This window comes from Salmo salar, chromosome ssa24 (genome assembly GCF_905237065.1).
Source record: "Salmo salar chromosome ssa24, Ssal_v3.1, whole genome shotgun sequence".
Classification (NCBI taxonomy): Eukaryota; Metazoa; Chordata; class Actinopteri; order Salmoniformes; family Salmonidae; genus Salmo; species Salmo salar.
Window position 1 is genome coordinate 2,518,774 of NC_059465.1, and position 27,951 is coordinate 2,546,724.

The 27,951-nt window shown below is 42.4% G+C and overlaps 2 protein-coding genes across 2 annotated transcripts in view; both read left to right on the forward strand.

Moving 5' to 3' along the window:
* Positions 1–77: 77 nt before the first annotated feature.
* Positions 78–958, forward strand: cirbp (cold inducible RNA binding protein). Its single transcript, NM_001139676.1, is given in 1 exon segment — positions 78–958. A coding segment is annotated over 1 exon segment (465 nt). The 5' UTR covers positions 78–131; the 3' UTR covers positions 597–958.
* A 1,719-nt stretch (positions 959–2,677) lies between these two features.
* Positions 2,678–27,951, forward strand: part of LOC123730423 (kinase suppressor of Ras 2) — a 71,538-nt gene continuing 46,264 nt past the window's right edge. The window contains exons 1-5 of the mRNA XM_045707065.1: positions 2,678–3,374; positions 11,115–11,255; positions 12,340–12,490; positions 24,619–24,654; positions 25,057–25,600. Coding sequence (XP_045563021.1) covers positions 3,198–3,374; positions 11,115–11,255; positions 12,340–12,490; positions 24,619–24,654; positions 25,057–25,600 — 1,049 coding nt within the window. The 5' untranslated portion in view covers positions 2,678–3,197. The remainder of the gene's footprint in view (positions 3,375–11,114; positions 11,256–12,339; positions 12,491–24,618; positions 24,655–25,056; positions 25,601–27,951) is intronic.

Below are 27,951 nucleotides of genomic sequence, written 5' to 3' on the forward strand. Positions count from 1 at the left end.
TCCGTTGATTTAATGTGGGCGGAGTCAAATTAATCTTTATAATATTTCGCGGCAAGCCTCCATTTCTTTTCCGACGACGTGCCTCTCCAAGCAGCAGCTTTTCTCGTTCTGTTCGTAAAAGACAAAGAAACATGTCCGACGAAGGAAAACTTTTCGTCGGTGGCCTGAGCTTCGACACCACAGAGCAATCTCTTGCGGAAGCTTTCTCCAAGTACGGAAACATCGCTAAATGTGATGTCATCATGGACAGAGAAACAGGAAGGCCCCGTGGATTCGGCTTTGTGAAGTACGACAATGCCGAGGATGCTAAGGATGCAATGGAGGGAATGAACGGTCAGTCTCTTGACGGCAGAACCATCCGTGTGAATGAGGCAGGCCAGGGTGGCGGTCGCGGCGGCGGAGGAGGCGGTGGATTCAGAGGTTCCCGAGGCGGCGGTGGATATGGTGGTGGCGGTGGATATGGTGGCGGCGGTGGCCGTAGCTATGGTGGTGAAGACCGGGGTTACGGGGGTGGTGGCGGATACAGGAGCGGCGGCGGTGGTGGAGGCCGAGGCGGTGGATACTCCTCCGGCGGTGGCTACAGGGACAATAATTAGGGCCTAGGGAGGCTACGGTTACCTCGAGGATCCTACAGGGACAGTTACGACAGCTAGCTATGCTGTGAACGAGTAACACTCCGATTCAAGATCATTTGGCTGACTCTTCAAGAAAAGTCCATGTTGACCGAAAGACTTTTGTTGTAGTCTTAGTCCTATTCTCGTTTATGTATCTAGCTTGAGCATCTTTACATTTAGCCACGTGTGTCGGCCATTGATTTACAAACCATGTTCATGGTCTTGCCCAATAACATTCCACCTGGGGGCGATTTTGTACTTCTGGTCTTTGTATCGTCAACATTGAAGATTATTTTTTGTTGTCAATTGTCATCATTGCGCCTATTAAAACTATTTGTTGAAAAACAATATCTCACCAGTCATTAGTGAAACCATTTTGCCATATCAAATTAACGAAACAGCGTTAAAATATGATGTTTTACTACAATAACGGTTTTTGTGTATGAATTTATTCACTACAGATTACCACTTTCAAGAGACCGGTCCTTTAGCGACGAAAATGACCACTCACTCGTAAGTAGGACATGGGGTAAACTCTGACATGGTCATATTTAGCTAATTGACCACGCGGTGTTCATGAATTTTACATATTCTTGACTCCCATTCTCAAACAATACGAGCCTCAATACGGAAGCAAAGCGGAAGCGGTCATCACTTTCAGAGGTGCTAGGATCATTTTCAGTTAGACATTGAATAGCAAAAAACACGCCAGACGCCACTCACTTTTTGAGCGTGTTTGTCTTGTGCCCCCCCACATTGTTTCCACTAGTTACCAAAGGCAAAATTGGGTATATTGTGACCATGAATGCAGACACATTGCTTTTTGGTCCTTGGTAAAGTATAAGGTTAGTGCAGTTAAGTTTAAAACTAATTTTATGAAACATTTTAGATGACCACAATGTATACTGCCATTTGGAATGTACAGAGGTATGCTAACTTTCAAAAGTTAAGGGATACATTTGACTCACTGAAATGCATGCAAATGTAGCCTAGTAGCACTTTCATAGTTGTGCACTTATCAAAAAGTGAGTGACATTTGTCTAAATATGGCAGTTGAATTAAAGTATTTAAATCAAAAGGGTGCCAAAAATCGGTAACCCAAATAATTAGTTTATTGTAGGCTCAGACAGCCTACAATAAATCCTTATGATTGCTTGATCAGCTGTATTTCTGATCACATACTGTACATTAGGCACAACAGACATCATTCTATAATTCACTAGAAACTGGGCAACAATGTAGTGTAGCCTTTAGAAGCCGGGTAGCTCTATTTTTAATTGTGATGGGATTTCCAGCAGGTAGCACAACACACGGCACCATGCCTGTTCAGTCCAGCAGTGAGACACAATGCTGTCTGATGTCTCCGCAGGTGACGGAGGAAATGTCATAAAAATCACTGGTTCCCCACTACCTGCTGCATTCAAGATGACACTCACTTGTAACGCTCTATATCGCCCCTCTGTTTATTTCCCCCCCACCCACAGAAGAGAAAGAGCTGTCATAATGTATAATTCAGTGAGAGATGTTGACCTGGCCTACTCAGGCTCACTCAGCGTTCTGTAATTTAATTTGGACAGACAGGCAATAACTGTTGCAGTTCATGTGGAGTATACAATTGTAACATATGTATGGTTATTGTCTGTGTGCAGTGGAGGGTACTTTTTTTGCACAATGGCTTGCTCACCTTCTAAAAAAATATTTAAAGTATAGAGAACTTTTTTTCACTGCGAGCAGTAATCTATTTTTTTACTACCACATCACTGTGTGTGTGTGGATTGACCAAGATACAAGTAGCCTTAAAAGGGCACATGTAGAAAAGCCTAGATAAAAAAATTATCCCGGTTTAGTGAAACATGACATTACAATTATGTGGAGCTGATGATGGAACCTACTGGTATGAAGTTAAACCTGAGTTCACGCTCACTGCACTAATATAATCTCGCGATAACTCTTCCCACACGCAGCATCACTCGTTGGTGGTGCCCCAAACAGTGCCCCCCCCCCCCCCTCTTCTCCCGCAGCTTCCATGGGCAATGCTGTGGATTTGATTGACGTGAAACATGTCGGTGTGGTGGTGGGAGCGAACCGGGATGCAGCTGCTGGCATGTGTGACGAGTAGAACCTGTACCCAATCCACACAGCATCACTTTTAAAATGATTATACGAAGCTGCTTTAGTGTTATTGATCCGTTATGATTTTTATTTGAAATTAACAAACAGAACGCTGACTGGATTTATTAGATAAGGCTTGATCGGTTGTGTTCTGATTTGTATTTCTGTTGAGGGGGTATAGCCTAGGCTATCTGCATAATGTGTTTGACGATATAGCCCTCAGCATCAGTACCAGGCTCAATCAGAAACACCTTGATGAACCACCACCAGGAATACAAGGACTATTACAATGAAGTCGACTTTCACATAGATCACATCTCGTTTCTAAACCAGTGTATATAATAGATTATAACACCACGTTGGCTGGCGTTTTGCAGGGTACTTTTTACATGGAGCTATTTCCACCTTTTTTTCCCCCGAGTAGAATATTTTTGTTGAAGTACACATAAAAACGACCACTGCTCGCAAACTATGGACGAGGAGAATATGACAAAAAGCGATGAGCAGCATTTGAGTTTGCAAAAAGCTTTGCAGCAGTGCGAGTTGGTTCAAAATATGATAGACATAAGCATTTCCAGCTTGGAGGGTTTGAGGACCAAATGTGCCACATCCAACGACTTGACACAAAAAGAAATACGAACGCTGGAGGTAAGTAAAAGCACCCATTCTGTAGAATGAATAGGCTACGGCTGCATTGAGGCTAATCAAGCTATGCATTTTGATCAAAATCAATGTAGGGTTGGTTGTCACGTCCAGTGGCGGTTCTAGACCATTTCAACTGGGGGGGCCAAGCTGGGGCCAGTTGTACTGTTAGAGGGGCCAGTTACATTAGACGTTATTGTTGTCATATCGTTTTCTTCACTGCATTGCAGGCATTAGCAGGCAAAATACCATGTTCATAATCATCATCGTTGCCACTGTCTAATAACTGATGTAAAAAAAAGAACGATAGCAAAAATGTGTTATGTCAAAATTATTTCATACTCCACATTTAGGGGGGCCACAAGGGGGTCCAAAATTGTTGTCACAGGGGCACTGCCCCCCCCCCAACCGCTAGTGGTCACGTCTGTCAATCAACATCAATGTACATTATTCAATGTAGTTGAAACGGTTGACTACTATACAATTGGAATACTGTGTTATTTATATTTTATATGCCTATATCCGAAATGTGTTTTATGCAGTGTAATAAATCAAGAAGCTGTAGCTGCAGTGAGCGAGCTGTTGTGGGCTTGCGCATTCTGCAGGTGGTGGAAAGAAGGTGGAATGTTCAGTTTTAGCACCGTGCACTCTTCTCCACCCGAATTCTCCATGAGAACGCTGAGGCCTAAACATTATTTGTGTATGATTTATATTATTATCGTCATCATTGCCATTATCATCAGCTCGCGCTTCTATCATCAGCCAGGCTATATTGCCACGACTGTTATGCAAGTGTCTATTAGTGAAATTGCTTCGAATTGTCATCTGATTTAATAGGCCCACAGTGTATTTCGTAAATTGCGTTATGTACTGGCCAGGATATTATCCAAACCCAATGTTGTGTTTTTGATATCAAAACATAGATATATGTGTTTGTCAAATTAATAAAATAGGGTCTGCATACCCTGTGTACATTTCAGATGCACTTAGGCCCCAATGTGGTTTAGACTACGTAGACATTCCCTGGTGTGTTCCAGGCTTTCAAATGGAACTATATAAACCAAGGCCCAATGTGATGGGACTTGATGTGTGTGAGTAAAATAGGGGAACTTCATTATCCTAAACATGATGAGATGACATTGGCCTGCAATAAATGTATAATGACGTTTACGTGACCACAGATGAAGGAATAGTATGTATATACTGTTTGTTTATTAACTTAATCATGTAATTTCCCTTTCCCCAATGATACAAGGAAAACAAATCCACATCTGTCACTCATATGGACTTCATATGTATATAGGCACACCATTTTACAATATATTTTTAGGGATACTGTAAGTAGGCCTAGAGGCTGGAGTTGAATTGAATTTCAGAGTGGAGTAGATATTGAAAACATACAGTATGGCCCTATAACCAGGCCTTCAGTATGGCCACAAATTAAATCATTAGCCTACATGTTAGTGTGAATAGAACATGCTGAATAGATACCATGATATGTCCAGCTGTCACAATTATTTGATCTAACAAAAGTTCACAGTGTGAAGTTCCTCACTCCCTAGCTACCAACCAAAAACAGCACTTTGAAATGTAGGGCTAATAGTTTGACTCGGCGAAACTGTGCTGTGTCATGCAGGTATCGTCAGTCAGGAAAAACATGGTTGTATTAAAGCCTGATTAGGTGTAGTGTATGTGCAGGTGTTTGCATGCACATTGTTTGGGCCTTCTGAGGCAGAGGGCACAGTAGATGATTTACATAAAGTTGCTCTTCTTCCTGATTAGTTCTAATAGCATTGCATTAGTATGTTGTAATAATGTATTCACAAGTGGACAAGCAGTTGCCTGTCTCGCAGGCTGTTGATGTAAAAACTTTATGAATACATTTCATTGACTTATTCTTTTTTTCATTGGTTGACTGATTGTGTTGGACAAAAGCTTTAGATTGTATACATTAAAAGGACAATCTGCGATTGGTACATCCATTTTTTGACTTTTCAATTAATGACATACTGTGCCTTCGGAAAGTATTCAGACCCCTTTACTTTTTCCACATTTTATTACGCTACAGCCTTATTCTAAAATGGATTAAATAGTTTTTTTACCCTCATCAATCTACACATAATACCCCATAATGACATAGCAAAAACAGGTTTTTAGACATTTTTGTATTTGGGGAGTTTCTCCCATTCTTCTCTGCAGATCCTTTTAAAATCTGTCAGGTTGGATGGGGAGCGTCGCTGCACAGCTATTTTCAGGTTTCTCCAGAGATGCTAGACTAGTTTCAAGTCCGGGCTCTGGCCGGGCCACTCAAGGACATTCAGAGACTTGTCCCGAATCCACTCCTCCGTTGTCTTGGCTGTGTGCTTAGGGTCATTATCCTGTTGGAAGGTGAACAGTCTCAGGTCCTGAGCTCTCTGGAGCAGGTTTTCAACAAGGATCTCTCTGTACTTTGCTCCGTTCATCTTTGCCTCGATGCTGACTAGTCTCCCAGTCCCTACCACTGAAAAACATCGCCACAGCATGACACTTTCATCACCATGCTTCACCGTAGGGATGGTGCCAGGTTTTCTCCAGACGTGACGCTTGGCATTCAGGGCAAAGAGTTAAATTTTGGTTTCATCAGACCAGAGAATCATGTTTCTCATGGTCTGAGAGTCTTTAGGTGCCTTTTACTGAGGTGTGGCTTCCTTTTGGCCACTCTACCATAAATGCCTGATTGATAGAGTGCTGCAGAGATGGTTGTTCTTCTGGAAGGTTCTCCCATCTCCACAGAGGAACTCTGGAGCTCTGTCACAGTGACCATAGGGTTCTTGGTCACCTCACTGACCAAGGGCATTCGCCCAGATTTCTCATTTTGGCCGGCCGGCCAGCCAGCTCTCTTCCATCTAAGAATGATGGAGGCCCCTGTGTTCTTGAGGACCTTCAATGCTGCAGAAATGTTTTGTTACCCTTCACCAGATCTGTGCCTAGACACAATCCTGTCTCAGAGCTCTACAGACAATTCCTTCGACCTCATAGCTTGGTTTATGCTGTGACATGCACTGTCAACTGTGGGACCTTATATAGACAGGTGTGTGCCTTTCCAAATCATGTCCAATCAATTGAATTTACCACAGGTGAACTCCAATCAAGTTGTAGAAACATCTCAAGGATGATCAATGGAAACAGGATGCACCTGAGCTCAACTTCAAGTCTCATAGCAAAGGGTCTGAATACTTGTGTAAATAAGGTATTTTCTGTTTTTTATTTTGAATACATTTGCAAACATAAAAAAAACCTGTTTTCTCTTTGTCATTATGGTGTATTGTGTGTAGATTGCTGAGGAAAAATATTTATTTAATCAATTTTAGAATAAGGCTGTAGCGTAACCAAATGTGGAAAAAGTCAAGGGATCTGAATGCTTTCCGAAGGCACTGTATACCCATTCTTTTTTTAATAATATAGCTGTTGTACCCCTTCAAGCCCTAAATATAAACTTGTTTTACTCCATTGTTTGTAAACAATGTAATGTAAACAAACATTGTAGGCCTAGCGTAAAAACATAGTTGAAATACATGATATCATGGAGTCCTTGCATCTATGGCTTTGTCTATGACATTGGTTACATTTCTCCAGCCCCATCCCTCAGCTTTTTACCATAACAGTGGCAAAAAGTGGTGGTGGTACAGTATGCTTTGTTATTGTTTGACCTGCAGATTGCCCCTTTACCTTGTCTCCTCCGAGTCGGGTCAAGTGTGTAGACTCATTGGCAGGTGACTTATGCACTTGTAGCAGAATCATGCACCAGTTGCACCCCATAGATCTTTGCTGCACTTGTTGCTTCTTTGTTGAATTTCGGACAAAGTCCTGTGTTAACCCTGATATATGCATTATTATAGAAACTACTACTTCGAATATGAAAGCGTCTAACCATTGCAATTGTGGGATATTACTTAATTTGTAAAATGTCCACCTGCACTGTTCAATACATTGAACTTGTTCTTACATCACAGGTTTGAGGAGCTTTGGGTTCACTTAGATGTTTTACTTTTGCACAAAAGAGCTGTCTTGACCTTTCCCTGACAGATTAAGCCTATAGTCCTGGACTAAATAGCACTTTCACTGGGGATTCTCCTTTGAGCTTGCTTTTTAGTCCAGAAATGGGCTTAATGTGTGTCAGAGTATGTTTCGCAGTATCTCGCTGTTGTAAAGTAAGATGCACGTGGGATAGGTTTGACTATACTGTATCTCAGATGCCTTTTTCATCATATAAGATTTTGATTAGGTTCTCAGAATCCGAATCACTTTTATTTGCCAAGGACATTTACATATACCTAGAATTTGACTCAGTGAATTGGTACTGCTAGCAGACTGCTGCTAATAGACAACTGTACAGACAGAACACAGACAGAGGAATTTACACAAATTCAACAAACAGAATATACAATATAGACACACAGTAAACATAAAACATAAAAATCTAGAGTATAGGCTGATTTACAGTGAGGATATACAATTTGCAGTGGGGATATATTTATATATGCAGAGGGAGGGGTGCTGCCATGACGTGTATATATCCAGTGCATATACAGTGTTGTGCAGAGGTATACATAGTGCAAATGCAGTATAGTGAAGTTATTCGTTTTGCAGGTCAATGATGGCAAGGTGCAGTGTTCGGCACAGAGTGCAAAGTCTCTTTATCCCTATGAGCCCGATGGCCGGTTGGTGAGGGCTACAGCACAGGGGAAGAAACTGTTCAGCTGGCGGGTGGTTTTGGTCATGATTGACCTGAACTGTTTGTCAGAGGGGAGTTTTTGGAATAGGGGATGTCCGGGGTGGGCGGGGTCGATGATGATCTTTACTGCACGCTTCCTTGAAAACTCCTCAACCCTAGTTATGACCAGCACTTCCTCCCTAGTGTAGACAACAAATGACTGGCCTTAGCGGTGGGAGCAGGTCAAGTATCAGCTCTCCATAACTCAATTGTAACCATAACCTTCGGAGCTCAAACACACTCACTGGGACCTAGGATTAGTGTGAAAAGACAAACTCCACATAATCCAGTGTTTACTTCTGTTTCTCTGGTGGTATTGACTGCTACTTACCCACTTTTGCCATTCACCCCTTGAATAACGGAGTATTCTCCTATTGAAAACAAGCTTTTGACCTGGTCCTAAAAAAGTATAATTGGACAGAGGACGATTCATACACCACTATCCATGCCCATGAACAAGAGCTTTAAAACGTTTGGTACTCCACAACTAAAGATTTGGGTAGAAACTGTCTAACCAAACAAGTATTCTTATGACAATGCAAACACAGGAACAAGCGTCTATGAATCTGCCAAGCTCCTTAGAGATCTACTGACATATAAAAGATTCACATGTGGAGGTTTAGTGTTTTAGACTTAGATAATTCAATTTATTTGTGTAATGAGTTAGAGATAGCAGTCTTCCTTCCTCCCATGAGAAATGTCATGAAATGAAATAGATTGTTTATGTTTTTGTTGGTGAGTATCCATGTCAAATATTTACTTTAATGACACTTGCTCTATGTACTGTATTATACAATAGCTTACACCTATTTCAGTAATTGTAGTGCTAGTGGCTAGTTGTTGCAGTTCATTTAAGAATGTATTTTGTAGTGCACTGTATAGGAAATAGAGTGCCATTTGGGACGTAACCATAGCTTCACCAAAGGGACATTTCATTATTTACGATTCAGACTTTGTTTTCTCATGGTTAAAAAAGGAAATAGATGGTAATCAGTGTGTTTATCAATATCAATCCATGCCATGGGCAGGGTAAAGTGGAGAGATGTACCATCGTTCATTTTGTCCAGGAATTTGTTGTTGTTCTATTGATATATTGGCACAGCCAGTAAAGGACATTTAATTGAGAGGGAATTATCTCAAATTGCTTTGAACAAATAAATTATAGTTTCATAAAGGCCTAGAGAAATTCTGTTTTGGTTTAAAGTTTATACATTTTGACCAGGTAGGTTCACATAGAACACATTCTCATTTACAGCAACTACCTGGGGAATAGTTACAGGGGAGAGAACGGGGGAGGAATGAGCCAATTGGGAGCTGGGGATGATTAGGTGGTCATGACGGTCAGATTGGGAATTTATCCAGGACACCAGGGTTAACACCCCTACTCTTATGATGAGTGCCGTAGGATCCTTAGTGACCACAGAGAGTCAGGAAACCCGTTTAACGTCCCATCCGAAAGACAGCAGCCTACACAGGGCAATGTCCCCAATCACTGCCCTGGGGCATTGGGATATTATTTTTGGGACCAGAGGAAAGAGTGCCTCCTATTGGCCCTCCAACACCACTTCTAGCAGCACCTGGTCTCCTATTCAGGGACCAACCAGGAACAACCCTGCTTAGCTTCAGAGGCAAGCCAGCAGTGGGATGCCGGGTGGTATGCTGCTGACAAAGTGCGTAGAGACCTTTTATGTGGTTCTGCAAATACACCAGTCACGGTCATTATTTTATATATCTAACTTCCTGCCATATATCCTGTTCACAGAACTGATATGGAAATATTATTATTACCATTATTTGCAGTAGTAGGGATTAGAAGGTCCTGTGTAGATTGTATTTTCAACCTGCAACTACCAGGAAATAACAATGATCACATTTTTTCACACTTTTACAGTGTTAGTTTCATCAGCTGTTGTCTAATATTATATCAAACACAGGAAAATGCATTTTTACTGCACTGGGCCTTTAACACATGTGCTTAATGAACATGGGCTGAATATTGCACAGATGGATCTCACTTTTTGAGAGTGCAGTTTTGGTAGTTGGTAGTTAATCCAAACTACACTATACAGGGCATTTGGTAAGTATTCAGACCCCTTCCCTTTTCCCACATTTTGTTACGTTACAGCCTTTTTCTAAAATTGATCAAATAAACATTTTCCCTCATCAATTTACACACAATACCCCGTAATGACAAAGCCAAAACAGGTTTTTAGAAATGTTTGCAAATGTATTAGAAATAATAAACAGAAATACCTTATTAAAATAAGTATTCAGACCCTTTGCTATGAGACTTGAAATTAAGCTCAGGTGCACCCTGTTTCCATTGATCATCCTTGAGATGTTTCTACAACTTGATTGGAGTCCACCTGTGGTAAATGAAATTCATTGGACATGATTTGGAAAGGCACACACCTGTCTATATAAGGACCCACAGTTGACAGTGCATGTCACAGCATAAAACAAGCTATGAGGTCGAAGGAAATGTCTGTAGAGCTCTGAGACAGGATTGTGTCGAGGTACATATCTGGTGAAGAGTACCAAAACATTTCTGCAGCATTGAAGGTCCTCAAGAACACAGTGGCCCCCATCATTCTTAAATGGAAGAAGTTTGGAACCAGCAAAACTCTTCCTAGTGCTGGCCGCCCGGCCAAACTGAGAAATCAGGGGGGAATGCCCTTGGTCAGTGAGGTGACAAACAAACAATGTATAGCTTCACAATATGTTTTATTGAATGCAGCCTACTTCAAACCTGTCCCAGCCGTTACATGTATTTGAACAATTCCAGAGATAGCACACCTGATTCAACTCATCAACTAATTATCAAACTAGTTCAGCACTACAACACATTTGTAAAACATCTGGGGGTCCCAAAAGTGAGATTTGAAAAGTACTGCTCTAATGGACTATGATTCCGTGCATTCATAGCTATCCAGAACTTTTGGTTGTGCTCCTCCATCTCTAACTCACACATGTCCCTCTGTCCCCCCCTGCAGGGAAAGCTGGTGAAGTACTTCAGTCGCCAGCTGTCCTGTAAAGTGAGAGTGGCCTCACAGGAGGACAGCACTGAGCTACAGGACTTCCCCAGACTGGGACACTGGTTCCGCATTGTCAACCTGAGGAAGGAGGTCACTGAGGTACATTGATTTACATCTACGTATCACTATCATTGCAAGGAACACCTTCTTACAAATAGCCGATGGTCTGCAAAATTTGTGCAAGTAAGAGTAAGGGGAAAAAAGAAAATAGTTATGTTTTTAGTATTGAAATCCCTCTGGCAGTAGGATGAAAGACACTATATGGGTCTGGGCCAGGGGTGTTACCCTGGTAGCGTAGCTGATGTGAAATGGCTAGATAGTGCTCTATGCAAGACAGAGGCTGAAACATGACCTTTTTCATGGGAGACCTTTCTTAACATTGAATAAAACATAGGACTAGAATAAGGCTCAGACGGCTTTCGCTTCTCTTCATGAGGATTGAATGGATCTAAATAAATAACTGCTATAGGCCATACATTCAGGTAGGCTGCCGCCAACAAGGTTGCGTGTTGTCATAAATGCGACATATCTATACAGAACACTTCTATATGGGAAAAATCAAACTGATGTGTTAAAATCATTCTTAATGGTAATGTCAGGAATTTGACACAAATATGTCAGGTATAACAGTAGGCTATAACCACTTGATCAAAAGATTCAAGTTGGGATTTCAGCAATATAGTAATCAAGACTTTATTTGACAAAGGAGAAAGATTTGTTGGGGCAAGGACAGGGACGGAAGCAACATTGTTACAGTAGGAATGGAGCCACTCAGTGTCAGTGGGTCTAGACCAGGGCCTGTATTTACGAAGTGTCTTACGAAGTCCATATAATGATAAGCATGTAAAAGGCAAACCTGGTCTTATATCAGCATTCTCTGATACTCTTTGTAAATACGGGCCCAGGAGTGTTAGTAGTCTGCTGTTTTTCGTTTTTTCCTTTAAATTAGTGTCTGATTTATACCTGGGAAACCATGTATGCTGACTCCCTGTGTGGGAGAAATTAAAACCTGCAATAGCTATTGCCTGCAATAACTGGAATTTGACTTATAGTACTTGAGTATTACCCTGGGTGCCAGTCTGTTTCTGCTTTTTTGCCAGCTCCTTATGGAATTGTCAATGACAATGGAGTAGGCAAAAGCACAAACAGATCTGGGACCAGGTTACTTGTGTGTGTTCCGTAGGAGATGGATCCGGGCGACGTGACTCTGGAGGGGCTGCTGGAGATGAGTGATGAGCAGGTGTGTGAGGCCATGGAGAAGTTTGGAGCCAACGACGAGGAGTGTGCCCGGCTCAACGCCTCTCTGTCCTGCCTCAGGAAGGCCCACCAGTCAGGTAGGAACCCTACACACACGAAGGGAGGGAGGGAGGGAGGGAGGGAGGCAGGGAGGGAGGGCGGGAGGGAGGGAGGGAGGGAGGGAGGGAGGGAGGGAGGGAGGGAAAGGCAGACAGTGGGGACAAGTCAGGTAGGGCCCTAACACATGCAATCGCTGAGCAAGGGACAGAGCGAGGGAGGGCACTCTGCAATGTAACCGTGACTCTTCTCCAGGTTGTTATTGCGTCAGCAAGGCCCACAGCCAGTTCGTGGGGAGCTTTCAGTTAGTGTACTATACAGTAGCCTCATACTACCATCCTGATCTCGCAAGCTTACATATGTTTCGCTACAAGCTACACGCAAAACCTATTTATGTAGCTCGTGAGATCAGGATCAGTACTAGGCTATCTATACGTACAGTTCATGAGGAGTTTTCATAATATGGTGAATGTCGCCCCCTGTTGACCAGATTTTGCAACACATTATGAATTCAGTAGGATGCAGTCTCAGAAATGTGCCTTCAGTGTGGAAACTGTCAAATAAAACATTTACAAGTAGGTCATTGTTTGATAAGGGCATATTATGTGTTTGTTTACAATGAGGGCTGGAGTTTACAATGAATGGTAGGATTGAATCTGTTGATTCTGCTAGTTTATTGTGTTGTGTTAGTGCGGGACTAGGGCAAAATCCTGCAATATTCAAATAATACAAGGCTTGATTTGGCAAAAGTCCAGAATGGAACAGAAAGGGAAATATCTAGAAAATATCTAGGGGATAAATGATCGATATTGAGTCATTAATAACTCTTGCCATTATTGTCTTAATTAAGCATTAGTCTCTCTGCCCTCCTATACTGTAACAACTAGAGCTAGTCAACCCCTTATCTGTGACTGAGTGATATTCTCATAGTAGTCTTGTCTCCTCATTCCTCTCCATGGGTGTATCTCAATTGTTAAAAGGCTCTCCTAGCCTCCTTTTCTAAATCTCCACCGTTGTAAAATAATCAGACAGGTGAAACATTTTGCTTTCACCTGTCCAGTGTTTTCAGATTAGCATAGATGAAGGGTGGACACGAGGAGAGGAGGCTGCTGTAGATCAGTGGTTCCCAACCAGGGTTACTAGGACCCTGGGGGTACTTGGCCTATCCACAAGGGGTACTTGAGAAGATTCATGAGACCATAGACCTACTGGTAAAATGAACATGAGGGGGTACTTCAGCGGTACTCAGGGCAGAGCAACATTTTGATGTAGGTACTGTAACTGAGAAAGGTTGGGAACCACTGCTGTAGACTATTGAGATGCACCCTCTGAGCACACAGGGCATTTAGTACAATGCTAGTTTGTCCAATAGAGGGCAGCACAGACCACATGTTTATTTTCTGAACTGCACAGCATAGTGTTGTAGTGTTGCAGGCTGAACAGAAGGGGGCACTATACCATCAGGAAACCAGCACTATCACTAGGTTTGATAACAAGGTTGGATAACCTGCCATGTTATGCGTGTGTGTTCCTCCTACACACACATACACACACGCACACACACCTAAATGTTTGCATTAATGCCCACCAGATGTGTCTCTCATATGTTTCACTAGGAATACTTTAGGACATGTTGTCAAGCCAAGTTGAGAAGAGTTGCATTGTCACTGCAGTGTTCTCCTCATTAAAGCCATAATACACAGACCATTTTCTTTTCTCCAAATGAAAAAAGACTGCAGATCTTGCTTCGGGAAAACCTGTTCACATACCAAACTGTTGTCAGATAACACAACGCCCCATCGGCCCAAATGCTCATCATCGGCTCACTTCCCTTCCCTCCTTTGATTCTACACACAGCTAACTCCAGCAATAATAATAATAATGAATTGGATTTATATAGCACCTTTTTACCAACTGAGGAACACAAAGTGCTTTACATACTGTAGTAAGGGGGAAACGCACCTCATCCACCACTAATGTGTGGCACCCACTTGGGTATTGCACGGCAACCATTTTTTGGTTCCAGAACGCTCAGCTAGCATGGTGGAGCGGTAAGGAGTGATATATGCCAATTAGGATTGAGGGTAAGATTAGGTGGCCATGATGGAATGGGGCCAGGTCACCGGGGTTAACACCCCTACTTGTGTGTGTGTGTGTGTGTGTGTGTGTGTGTGTGTGTGTGTGTGTGTGTGTGTGTGTGTGTGTGTGTGTGTGTGTGTGTGTGTGTGTGTGTGTGTGTGTGTGTGTGTGTGTGTGTGTGTGTGTGTGTGTGTGTGTATCCAGCCACTATCTCACCCCAGCCCAGAGCCTTCACCACCCACAGGTTACAATGAACCTGTCTACTGCCCTGCGTAGGGTGCCATGGGATTTGTAACGACCACAGAGAGTCAGGGCATCCGTTTAACGTCCCATCCGAAAGATGGCACCCTACGCAGGGCAGTGGGTAGGTTCATTGTAACCTGTGGGTGGTGAATAGGCTCTGGGCTGGGGTGAGATAGTGGCTGGACACACACACACACACACACACACACTGGTCTGGCCTGTGTGTCTGTTCCTGAGGCATGATTAGATTGTAGCCGGTAGCTGATTGGCGGCTGAGTTCTGACTTCCTCCACAGGAGCCGGCCAGGCGGTTGGACGCCCATACAGGGTCCAGATGGGTGTGTGTGTCCTTATGTTTGTCCTTCTTCTGTGTGTATGTTTTGTGTGTCTGTGTGTTTGTCGGTCTTTCTCTCTCTCTCTCTCTCTCTGTGTGTGGGTGCATGCGTGTTTGTGCGTCAAGCCTGAAAGATTATCACACATAGGCTAGGTGTATACATGAAACAGATCCAACCCAGCCCAACTCACCCCAACTATACATTAGATAGCAATGCACAACATGGATAACTAAGACTGTAGCTCTGTGTTATACAGACAGTTCCATTAGAAAATGCTGCTACTACTGCTGTGCTTGTTCTCCAGTCCTCCTGGTTCACAAAGGCAGCAAAGGCGCTGGACACACACAGACACACTTGTACGGGCACACACACACACACACACACACACACACACACACACACACACACACACACACACACACACACACACACACACACACACACACACACACACACACACACACACACACACACACACTAATGGGCTCTTTTCAAACGGATGGCTGGGGAGAGGTGTGAATGTAATAGCAACACCACACACTGCGCTGCTGCTGTAAGGGCCACTCATACTCAGAGCGAAGGGGAGAGAAAGGCCTATTCTATCTCAGCCCTTTCTTTAAACCTAAAGGGAAAGAATATAACCACCACTACACCATCTTGCTCAGCCACCACTTTTAAATATTACATTTTTAAATTATCTGAGAGGAACGGGGTCCGTTGGGAGGATTCGTCATCGTCCTCTATGGAAGCCTGTCTTTGTAACTCCTACGCAGAACATGAATACGCAAAATATTCTCTTGCCTCGAATCACATGAAAAAGTAATAATTGTCACATTATTTTGTAATGACTCTTAAGGCCATCGCAGACTTTGTTGGCCAGCACTTCTGTTTTTTGACAAGACAGTGACTAATAAAGACTTTGTACAGGATTTGTAACCTCACTCGGACTCTTCAGCTTGAAATGTCTCCACCCGCACAGCTGAATGGCTAGCTATTTGGTGGCGTAGCTGGTTAAGATGTTTTCAAAGGGATGGTAATGCCCCACTGGGCACACTACGTCATTTCAATGTGGCTAATTGGGTAATATTTAGTTGAGACGTTGATCAATGAGATTACAACCTATATGGGTGACCACTGAAAAAGACAGCTTAAAGTTAGATGAATATCCAATGTGTTGGTCTAAAAGCAAAACCAAATTCCATTGAAAAACAATGTCAGATTTTTGGTTTAGTTGTCACCAAAATATATATTACTGCGCTTTCAACCATTTTAAAAGCACAGCAAAGTTAAAATGTTTAGATATTAGAGATACTCTGAGATACTCTGAATGATCGGCTATGAAAAGCCAACTGACATTTACTCCTGAGGTGCTGACCTGTTGCACCCTAGACAACCACTGTGATTATTATTATTTGACCCTGCTGGTCATCAATGAACATTTGAACATCTTGGCCATGTTCTGTTATAATCTCCACCCGGCACAACCAGAAGAGGACTGGCCACCCCTCATAGCCTGGTTCCTCTCTAGGTTTCTTCCTAGGTTCTGGCCTTTCTAGGGAGTTTTTCCTAGAAACCGTGCTTCTACACCTGTATTGCTTGCTGTTTGGGGTTTTAGGCTGGGTTTCTGTACAGCACTTTGTTACATCAGCTGATGTAAGGGCTTTATAAATAAATTTGATTGATTGATTGATCAATGCCATAAGAGATTCTGTGCAGATTATTACAGGAATTGTGAAGATCTCTACTGACCTGCGCTTTATATGATTAGATAACAAGAAATGTAGTTACTGTAACATCAAAATGTGGCCGTGGATGTGTTATTCATTTTAAGGTTGAATGTTACATTAGTTTGTAAGATAGCCTCAATTGTAGGCTATTTACTGTGATCAAAGGTAATATTGAATTGTGTTTGGTTGACAATGCAACCACTTATCAACATTTACATTTATCTTCTGCTTGGATAGTTCCATCTGTGCCACTGACTTAGTCTGGATTTCATTTCCTGTTTGTCTGCAAATTAGTAATTGATAGGTTCGATTCAAGTCTCCATCTCAACCAAAAATCTAAGTTATAGAATATGACTAAATCAAATCAAACTTTAAATGAACTTTAAATAAAGTTTGATTTGATTAAGTCTTATTCTTTAACTTTTCTTCATCTTCTTCATATGTTGATATTTGTTTGCGTTGACAACCAAATATAATTAAATATCACTAAATATCATTACATTTGAAATCAACCAGAGCTTGAAGCCCTAAGCATATTGTGTTGTCTATTTTTTGTTTCATTTTTTGTTTAATTCCAACAATCGCTGTTGATGACTTTGCAAATGCTATATATAGTTGAAGTCGGAAGTTTACATACACATAGGTTGGAGTCATTAAAACTTGTTTTTCAACCACTCCACAAATTTCTTGCTAACAAACTATAGTTTTGGCAAGTCGGTTAGGACATCTACTTTGTGCATGATACAAGTAATTTTTCCAACAATTGTTTACAGACAGATTATTTCACTTATAATTCACTGTATCACAATTCCAGTGGGTCAGAAGTTTACAGACACTAAGTTGACTGTGCCTTTAAACAGCTTGGAAAATTCCAGAAAATGATGTCATGGTTTTAGAAGCTTCTGATAGGCTAATTGACATAATTTGAGTCAATTGGAGGTGTCCCTATGGATGTATTTCAAGATCTACCTTCAAACTCAGTGCCTCTTTGCTTGACATCATGGGAAAATCAAAAGAAATCAGCCAAGATATCAGAAAGAAAATTGTAGACCTCCACAAGTCTGGTTCATCCTTGGGAGCAATTTCCAAATGCTTGAAGGTACCACATTCATCTGTACAAACAATAGTACGCAAGTATAAACACCATGGGACCACGCAGCCATCATACCGCTCAGGAAGGAGACGCGTTCTGTCTCCTAGAGATGAATGTACTTTGGTGCGAGAAGTGCAAATCAATCCCAGAACAACAGCTAAGGACCTTGTGAAGATGCTGGAGGAAACAGGTACAAAAGTATCTATATCCACAGTAAAACGAGTCCTGCACTTCACAAAATAGATGACTTCATGAGGAAGGAAAGCTATGTGGATATATTGAAGGAACATCTCAAGACATCAGTCAGGAAGTTAAAGCTTGGTCGCAAATGGGTCTTCCAAATGGACAATGACCCCAAGCATACTTCCAAAGTTGTGGCAAAATGGCTTAAGGACTACAAAGTCAAGGTATTGGAGTGGCCATCACAAAGCCCTGACCTCAATCCTATAGAACATTTGTGGGCAGAACTGAAAAAGTGTGTACGAGCAAGGAGGCCTACAAACCTGACTCAGTTACACCAGCTCTGTCAGGAGGAATGGACCAAAATTCACCCAACTTATTGTGGGAAGCTTGTGAAAGTCTACCCGAAAGGTTTGACCGAAGTTAAACAATTTAAAGGCAATGCTACCAAATACTAATTGAGTGTATGTAAAATTCTGACCCACTGGGAATGTGATGAAAGAAATAAAAGCTGAAATAAATCATTCTCTCTACTATTATTATGACATTTCACATAAAATAAAGTGGTGATCCAAACTGACATAAAACAGGGAATTTGTACTAGGATTAAATGTCAGGAATTGTTAAAAACTGAGTTTAAATGTATTTGGCTAAGGTGTATGTAAACGTCCGACTTCAACTGTAGGCCTAAATATCATCATTGATATGTGATAAGGTATGGTAACATTTTCCTTGCTCCCTTGACTTCGATAGCAAAAGTGATTCTATTTAGTTTTTTAGGGGAGATCTCTCAACAATCTTGCTCACAGTAGCACATTGCTAATAGTTAGTGACAAATATCAAAGCTAAGTAGGGCTGGGCTTGGTTAAAACCTTGAATGGGAGACTAAAGGGTAGCAGTTGATAGATCAATCCTCCAGTAGGAGATGCTGCCCAAATTGTCTTTTCTTCTTCTGATAGTGTGTATAAAAAAATCTGACATTGTTTTAAAGGTACAATATTTGTATTTTCCACATAGATTCCACTTCACAATACATTGACAAATTACATTGAACCAACGTTGATTCCACCATTTTGTGCCCAGTGGGGTGTGTTTGCGAGACAGAGGTCCCGCGTTTCAGTCTCTGTGTGACCTTGTTAGTGGGGAAGATGTATGGTTAATCAAGTACAGTGATGTCCGTCACAGTTGCATACATAAAAAGGTTTTAAAGGTTCAAATAGAGAAACGTAATGCATAAATGCATAGTAAAAAGTGAGTTAAGTAATACACTTACAGTAAATGAGAATGTCAGCTATTAAGAACACTTAGAATAGCTTAGAATAGTTTATTATATTAAAAACAAATGCAAGGTGATTGTCGCTTTCAACAAAGCTCTTGTTTTGTATTTCAGCTCACAAGTTGCTTTAGTGACTCATATTATTCCAGCTAGGGGCTCGTCAGTTGGTCCTCTGTGTTGCTGCAATATCCACACATTCTATGACCCAGCATGCCCCTCTTCAGGCGCCCACACACACACGCACGCACACACACACACACACAAACAAACAAACAAACAAACAAACAAACAAACAAACAAAAACACACACACTGTAAACCCAACATCCTGCCTTGTCCTTACTAATATTGTTGATCTAGCCCTAACGCTGAGAGCTAGGTTTACATGAGAGCGACAATTCGTGCCCTGAAGTTAGTCTCAGATTCAGTATCTGTCCTCACTCATCTTTTCATCATTAAATGGACTGTCCCCACGCTTGCCATGCCTTAAGACCGGTTCAATTACACTCACCATTAATTCGCTTCAAATGCCATCTTTGAGTATAGAAAAAAAGGAGAAGAGGAGAGAGGAGAGGAGAGCAGAGGCGTATGGGAGAAGAGACGAGCAGAGGCGTATGGGAGAAGAGGAGAGGAGATGACAGTACAGGAGAGGAGGAGTGAATGGGGAAGGGAAAGGAGGGAGCAGCAAAGAAAAGAGGAGAAGAGGAGAGGCAAGGATTATGGTAGATGACGAGGAGTGGGAAGGAGTATGATAGAGGAGAGGAGAAAAGGAGAGGAAAGGACTATGGTAGAAGAGGAGAGGAAGAGGAAAGATGTATGGTAGAAGGGATGAGAGGAGTATGGCAGAGGAGAAGAGGAGAGAAGGAGAGGGAAGGAGTATGGTAGAGGAGAAGAGGAGAGGAGGATTAGAGAGGAAAAGAGAATAGGGGAGAGGAGAGAAGGAGTAGGAAAAGGAGAGCAAGTTTCTTCCATTTATGAGAGGAGAATGAAGAGCGAGAATAAGGGAGAGAAATGTGGGGATGTTCACAGATGCCAGAAGGTGGAGAAACAACTTTTAGGTTACCTATCATCTGGACAATGATAGATTAGTTAGCCAACATAAAGTGCTATCTAGCTACTGATGATGCCGTAACAACCTCCTTCGTCCACAGTCATCCCATTCAAAAGACTGAATTAAAAAACAATCCTTCCAGGGATTCCTCCCGAGGAGCATATGGCATCCTTTCACAAAGGGTTTATCCCAAATGCCACCCTATTCACTACTTTTGACCAGAGCCCTATGGGCCCTATGTAGGAAATAGGGTGTCATTTGCCACGCAGCCTTATTATGGCAGTTTAATGGACCAGATAGAATCCCAGTGGCCTTTCTCTGCCATTTACCACACAACAGCCAGAGCCTGGTCCTAATTAGTCCAATTAGTATGCTGTTGACCACCTTTTCTCCCAACACTCTCCCCATGTAAAGATCTGCTATTAACAATGGGGATGTATAATGCGTTGGCCATTTACCAAAAATCATGATCTTGGATAATTACTCATACAATACATCTCCTCTGACTGGTGTATTGTTGGGCTAAAGTGTTGTGAAGCACTATGGAGAAAATTCAGGCTACTGTACTGTATAGGGCCTCTGCTACTGCCAAGTGACAACACAGAGAACACTGGCTGCACATGCCACCCTACAGACAGGTGGACCCAAAGTACTAGAATGAATGGGCTTTGGAACATTTGTGAGCTATGGGGACTCATAGGGTGCAACATAACGTAATTGTAAGCTATGGGGGAGTCTTGTTGAGCAATAGGGAGCCCCATAGAGAAGGATTAAATGGGATAAAGAAGAGCTAATATATATATATATATATTGTTGTTGTTATTACAAGTGAGATCACATGAACTAACTGCAGTCGAGTTTTGTTACAATTTTGATAAACCAGTTGCTAAGACTCATATTGAATTTTATTCCACTGTTCTATCTATCACTGCATAGATTGGTAAGAGATGAGTCTCAGACAATCAGAGGATCAAAGCCATTGACTAATTTCCCATAATGGCACGTTACCAGAGATACTTTGGAGGAGATGGGAAACTCCATTGGAATCGTATTAACAGCCATTTTGTAAGTTGCCCATGCATCATTAATAGGCCGCCTGGTGCATTCTGGGAGATTCTGGGATAAGGAGAGCACTCCTTCAATGAGTGAATGGGACTCAATTGGGCGTAAACTCAAAAACCCAACATTAGCATGAATTTCGTGGACAAGTACATTACAAATCTTTTCTGAGATGTGAGATAATTAACTTGTTCTCTGTAATATCATATAGCTTTGGAATGGTGACATTGGTTACTTTAGAGGAAAATAGGCAGATTTCTCGACTGATAGCCTGACTTTGAGAAGGGATTGTGTGACGATTAGCTTAGCAACTGAATGATGCAGCATGACAACGTGAATGCGATTGGTCGACAGTGTGATGGGTGGGGTGTTACATGTTCCTTCATTCATTTCCCGATAGGATTCTTATCTCCTCCTTTCTCTAATATCTCTGGCTTTACACACTTGTGTTCAGGCTCTGGCCCAACTCATTGGTTTCTGGGATGAATCAGAACAGTTTTTTGAATGTGTTTGCATACACACGATGAGGAGATAAATTCCAGACTCATTGTGGAGAAGAAACGTTAGTGGGCTTGGCGTTTGGCCAGAGCGAAGTGGATGGGTAGACGAGCAAGTAAAATACTAGTATGGTTGGTAAATTAAAGGGACAATCAGCAGTTGAAACAATAACAAAGTGATTCCCCGCCCCTGTTTCGGTAAAAAGCTGAGGGATGGGGCTGGAGAAATGTAACCACTCTCAAATTCAGAGACAGCGCTATGGATGCAAGGACCATGTTTTGAGGCTATATAGTGTTTGTTTACATTTACTTTGTTTACAAACATGGGAGTAAAACAAGCTTATATTTTGGGTTCTGATGGGGTACGACAGTTAAACTAAGCTCATGAGGCATTAATAAATGATACTCTTCAAGAATCAGTGGGTACATATCATTAATGAATACATTCAAAAATGGATGTAGCATCTGTAGATTGCCCCTTTAAGTCATTAATGAGGCAATGTGTTTATGTATCTGATTACACTCCATTCTCTCTCTACTGTATAGGCCTTTCTGGAACTGTCACTTCACAGGGTTCTAGCCCTGACAAACAGAATGGAAAGACTCCAAGGAAATGGATACTCTAAGACGTGGACTATTCACACTATTAATCAGTTACATGGATGTCTGCAGACAATATTGGATTATGCAGGTCTTGTGTTTAATTAATGGCTGGGCTGTGATTTGATCTGAAGCCTTTGGTAATTTGACTAAAATCCTCCTCAGTATCGCAGGCTTTGTGTGTGTGTGTGTGTGTGTGTGTGTGTGTGTGTGTGTGTGTGTGTGTGTGTGTGTGTGTGTGTGTGTGTGTGTGTGTTTCGTCATCATCTATATTTACAGACCTAGTGTCAGTTTACTGGCATTCAAGGGTGAAGAAGGCTCTTTGATGATTTCGAAACATTTCAAGTGAGGAGATGCCAAACTTTTTAATTTCGAGTGGCTTGTTTGTCGTACGTTTTTGCTAATGAAGGAGGCTTGATCGTGCGTCATCTTCCCCTTCTATTCCTTTCTGAGCAGTTGAGGAGCGCTCCGTCTGGCTCTTTTCCTGTTGCATCCTGGTCTTGTCTGAGGAGTTTGGTGCACTGTGCAGCACACTTTCAGAGTCCCCACAGTGTGTGCTTGCGTGTGTTTGAAGTGCAGGAAGGAGGCTGGTGCCTCTCCAGGAGAGAGTAGAGCACAGAGGTACTCCATTAAACAGGCCGTCTCCACCCCAATACCCCTGTATACTGTTTAACCCCGTATACAGTTCTCCTCGATCATTAGAAGTCTCTCTCATCTCAGGGGTTAACTCATGTGGCCTTGCTTATGCATGAAGTTGATTAATATGCAACACCATGAGTAACTATGTGCAAAGTTGTATTATTGTATGTTGAGACTGAGTGCAGCATTGATAGTGATTGTGTGTAGGAGATCCATGCAAGCAGACAGTCCACTGTAGCCTCTATGATTAGATCATAAACTTTCCATAGTGTTGTTTATCTGAACAGATCATTACGTCCACCATAGAACTGCAATGACTAATTCTAATGTCCAGTGCAGTTTGAACTCTGGCCTGGCTGTAAAATACCCCTCTAAAATACAGACTGGATCGCTAGTCGTGAGGGATGTCTTTTAACAACCAACCCGTCTCCCAGTCCCAGTCTGTGCCTATGAGTGGACACATCCCTTAGGACTCCTATAGTCTATGTACACTGAGTGTACAAACATGAGGAACACCTTCCTAATATTGATTTGCACCCCCTATTGCCCTCAGAACAGCCTCAATTTGTCAGGGCACGGAATCTACAAGGTGTCGAAAGCATTCCTACAGGGATGCTGGTCCATGTTGACTCCGCACAGTTGTGTCAAGTTGACAGGATGTCCTTTGGGTGGAGGACCATTCTTGATACACACAGGAAACTGTGGAGTGTGAAAAACCAGTTCGTGACACACTCAAACCGGTGCACCTGGCACTTACTACCATACCCCAGTTCAAAGGCTTTTAAATCTTTGTCTTGCCCATTCACCCTCTGAATGGCACACATACACAATCCATGTGTCAATTGTCTCAAATCCTTCTGTCTCCTCCCATTCATCTACACTGATTGAAGTGGATTTAACAGGTGACATCAATAAGGGATCATAGCTTTCACTTGGTCAGTCTTTGTCATAGAAAGAGCAGGTGTCCCTAATGTTTTGTACACGCAGTATATACTGTACTCTACTATCCCGGGGACACTGTTTGTCACTCTTGTTACTTCAGCCCTCTCCCTCTCTCTCTCCTTTCCCAATGTGTCTCCCTCTACTCCACATCTCTCTATCCCTCTCCTTGTCCCTTCAGAAGTCTCTGGTGGGCTTGTCTTAAAACATCACAGGGAAGAAATACTACTAAGGAATACTTTTTTTCCTTCAAGCCTTTCGGGAGAATGCATAGCCATTAGTGTTATTGAGCTAATTCGGATACTGCATTCAGATCAGAGTTGAATTTTAGAGACTGTGATTAGTACAATGGCTGGGTCTCTGATGGACAGAAAGAGAGAGGAAACAAACAATATTTTTGCCATCTTTTTATCAAATCAATTAAACGTTTGTTTGCTTCTCTTTTCTTTCAAGAACAACTCGAGGATGACTCATTGCCCAATAACGGAGGTGAATATTTCCATTTAAGCTGAAAATATAATTTCTCTCTTCTCTGCTCTCCCAAACCAAACTCCTCTGTCTCACTTATTCAACATCAACCTCATCTCCAGCTTCTCATCTAATGTTTAGGGATCAAGGTGGCTGTGGTTAATCAAGCATCACTCTCCTCTATTCCTCTCCTATCTGAGCCCATGCTACATTACATCTGCTATTGATGTCAGATCCATGCTCTCTCGCTTTTTTGCTCTATCGTCAGGCCATTTTTTTCTAATCAAATTTTAGTTTTTATTATCCTTAAATGACATGTATAAATGTAAATAATTAAGCAGAGTCAAGGTATCAGGTAATTGTTTGTGGTTAAATGTTATCTGTAACATGTTCCTTCTTGTTTCTCCTCCTCCTCCTCCACAGCAGGTAGCCATGCTAAGCAGGACTGGTCCATCCAGTGGCCCACCTCTGAGTCTGGCAAGGAGAACACTCCCTTCCCCTCTCCAGAACCCAGCCAGTGGGTCCGCTTCCAGCTCTCCCAAAGCCCCATGGTCCAGGCCAAGTACAACCAGCAGCACCACAGCCAGTGCCACAGCCCCCAGTCATTGCTACCCTATCCGTATGGCCCCTATGTCCAGCCAGACCGCCTCACCGTGGACAGCCACCTGGGACTGGGGGCCTTCCCCCCCATGGACATGGGTCATCGATCCCTGCCCCCCTCGCCCCGTCAGAGGCACTTTGCCCACACTCCTCCCCGGACTCCACTGGTGGTGAACACCATGACCCCCCCGGGCACGCCCCCCATGAGGCGCAGAAACAAGGTGAAGGCCCCCGGGACGCCCCCACCCCCCAGCCGAAAGCTCATCCACCTGCTGCCAGGCTTCACGGTGCTGCACCGCTCCAAGTCACATGAGTTCCAGCAGGGCAACCGCATAGTTCTGGAGGCAGCTGACACACAGACACTCAAGTGAGTATTTTTTTTATTTAAATTTTTTTACATCTGGATCCTTTAGGTTAGAAACCTATTTTGCAAGGCACCCCACAGGGTGACCTGCCCACATGATACAACAGCCATTTTGAGTAAATTGTCAGTAATGGCAACTATTGTGATAAAGTGTTTGACTTTTGTGGGGATATTGGTCAACTACAATAACAACAATTGTGCTTTTGGTTGTGATTTTAGAGCAGTTTGTTTGTTGTACCAACAAGTTTGATTCTGCTGGGGGACAAGGGTTTCAATGAGTTTATGGATAAAGAGAGAGAGCTTGCAGTCAGTACAATAAAACTAAAGCATGGGCCTCCTGAGTGGCATAGTGGTCTAAGGCACTGCATCGCAGTTGCTAGCTGTGCCACTAGAGATCCTGGTTCGAGTCCAGGCTCTGTTGCAGCCGGCCGCGACCGGGAGACCAATGGGGCGGCACACAACTGGCCCAGCGTCGTCCAGGTGAGGGATGGGTTTGACCGGCAGGGATGTCCTTGTCCCATCGCGCTCTAGCGACTCCTGTGGCGTGCCAGGACATTGGTGTGGCTGGCTTCCGGGTTAAGCGGGCATTGTGTCAAGAAGCAGTGCGGCTTGGTTGGGTCGTGCTTCAGAGGATGCATGGCTCTCGACCTTCGCCTCTCCCAAGTCCTTATGGGAGTTGCAGCGATGAGACAAGACTGTAACTACCAATTGGATACCACGAAAAAGGGGTCAAAGTTACAAAAATGTTTTATATAATATATATATGCTTTTATAATAAAGCATGTACAATTATAAATAGTGGAGTTTAACTTTAAACTTTCTGAATCGGATTTCTAGCCCTCTGATACAGCAAGTATTTAAAAAAATAGTAAGATTAAGTTCTATTTAAGACAGAGGCCACTCCCAGGATAACAACTCAATCTTGCATTTACTGTCTAACTGTTTTAATAAAATAAGAATAAGATTAAGATAGACTTCTATATAAAAGAGCGGAAGAGGGCACTCATAGGAAATCTTGTATTGTCTCTAACTGCATTTAATAAAACACTTAGACAATAAATGCAAGATGGAGCTCCTTTCTCTCTCTCTCTCTCTCTCTCTCTCTCTCTCTCTCTCTCTCTCTCTCTCTCTCTCTCTCTCTCTCTCTCTCTCTCTCTCTCTCTCAGTACTTTATTTACTCCTCTATCTTCCTGCCCGAGGCCCAATCAGCCTAATTCGTTCAGTTTAATTCATGTCCACCAGCGCCCGTAGAAAAACAATGGCCTGTCAACAGAACAGAGATAACAGAGAGCTTGGCTGGGAGCAAGGCGCTGAGTTCCTGACCAAACCGACCGTGCGTCTGGTCTGGTGCAATGCTGATCAGATCAGCTTGTATCCTCTACTAACGGGCCAGGCCAGAGAGGATCCACCAGAGTACCTAGGGTAATCAGGAACCATCAGCAGTCAGGAAAGGAGTGCCCCTCAGGAGAGTAACAGTCATTTTTATAATACAATTATGACAGTGGCCCATCGTTGCCTACTTGGTGAGTTAATATTTGGAGGTTATATTCCTTCTTTATGACCGCCATCTGGGTTGTGTTCTGCCCCGGTTTGTGTGTGTTTGTTTGTGTTTGTGCACGTACTTGTCTTTCCTGTGAGGTAGTGTATAAGCAGGGCAGTGAATAGGGACTCACACAGCATTAGAGAATTGATTACCGGTCCCTGAGCACTGATAGACTGCAGGCTCAAAGTTAAGCTCTCTAATCAATGACTGTACTGGACCATGCCTGGAAACACTAGGATTCATCTGGACCAGACCTGGGTTCAAATACTATTTAGGGTATTTCAATTACTTTCAAAGACATTTGGAAGTAAGTATTTCGATATTTTTTTATTTGAAAAGACAACTAGTTGAATATTGGAATGCATTTGGAAATACACTTGGAAAGTATTTGAAAATACTAAAATATACTGAATCAAATACACACCTATGCATTTAACCCAGGTATTTGAAAATAGTATTTAAAAGTAGCATTTAAAAATACTTTCAAGTAGAAGGCTATTTATAGGAAATTATTTGAAAATAGTTGATTCCAGCCACATTATTAGGAAATACTCAAATATACACTACCGTTCACAAGTTTGAGGTCACTTAGAAATGTCCTTGTTTTTGAAAGAAAAGCAATTTTTTTTGCTTTTCTTTCAAAAACAAGGACATTTCTAAGTGACCCCAAACTTTTGAACGGTAGTGTATGTACATAACTAAAAAAAGAACTCAATTACCTCGTACCCCTGCATATCGACTTGGTACTGGTACTCCCTGTATAAAGGCATGTTATTTTTACTTGTTATTCTTATTCGTTATTCACTGTGTG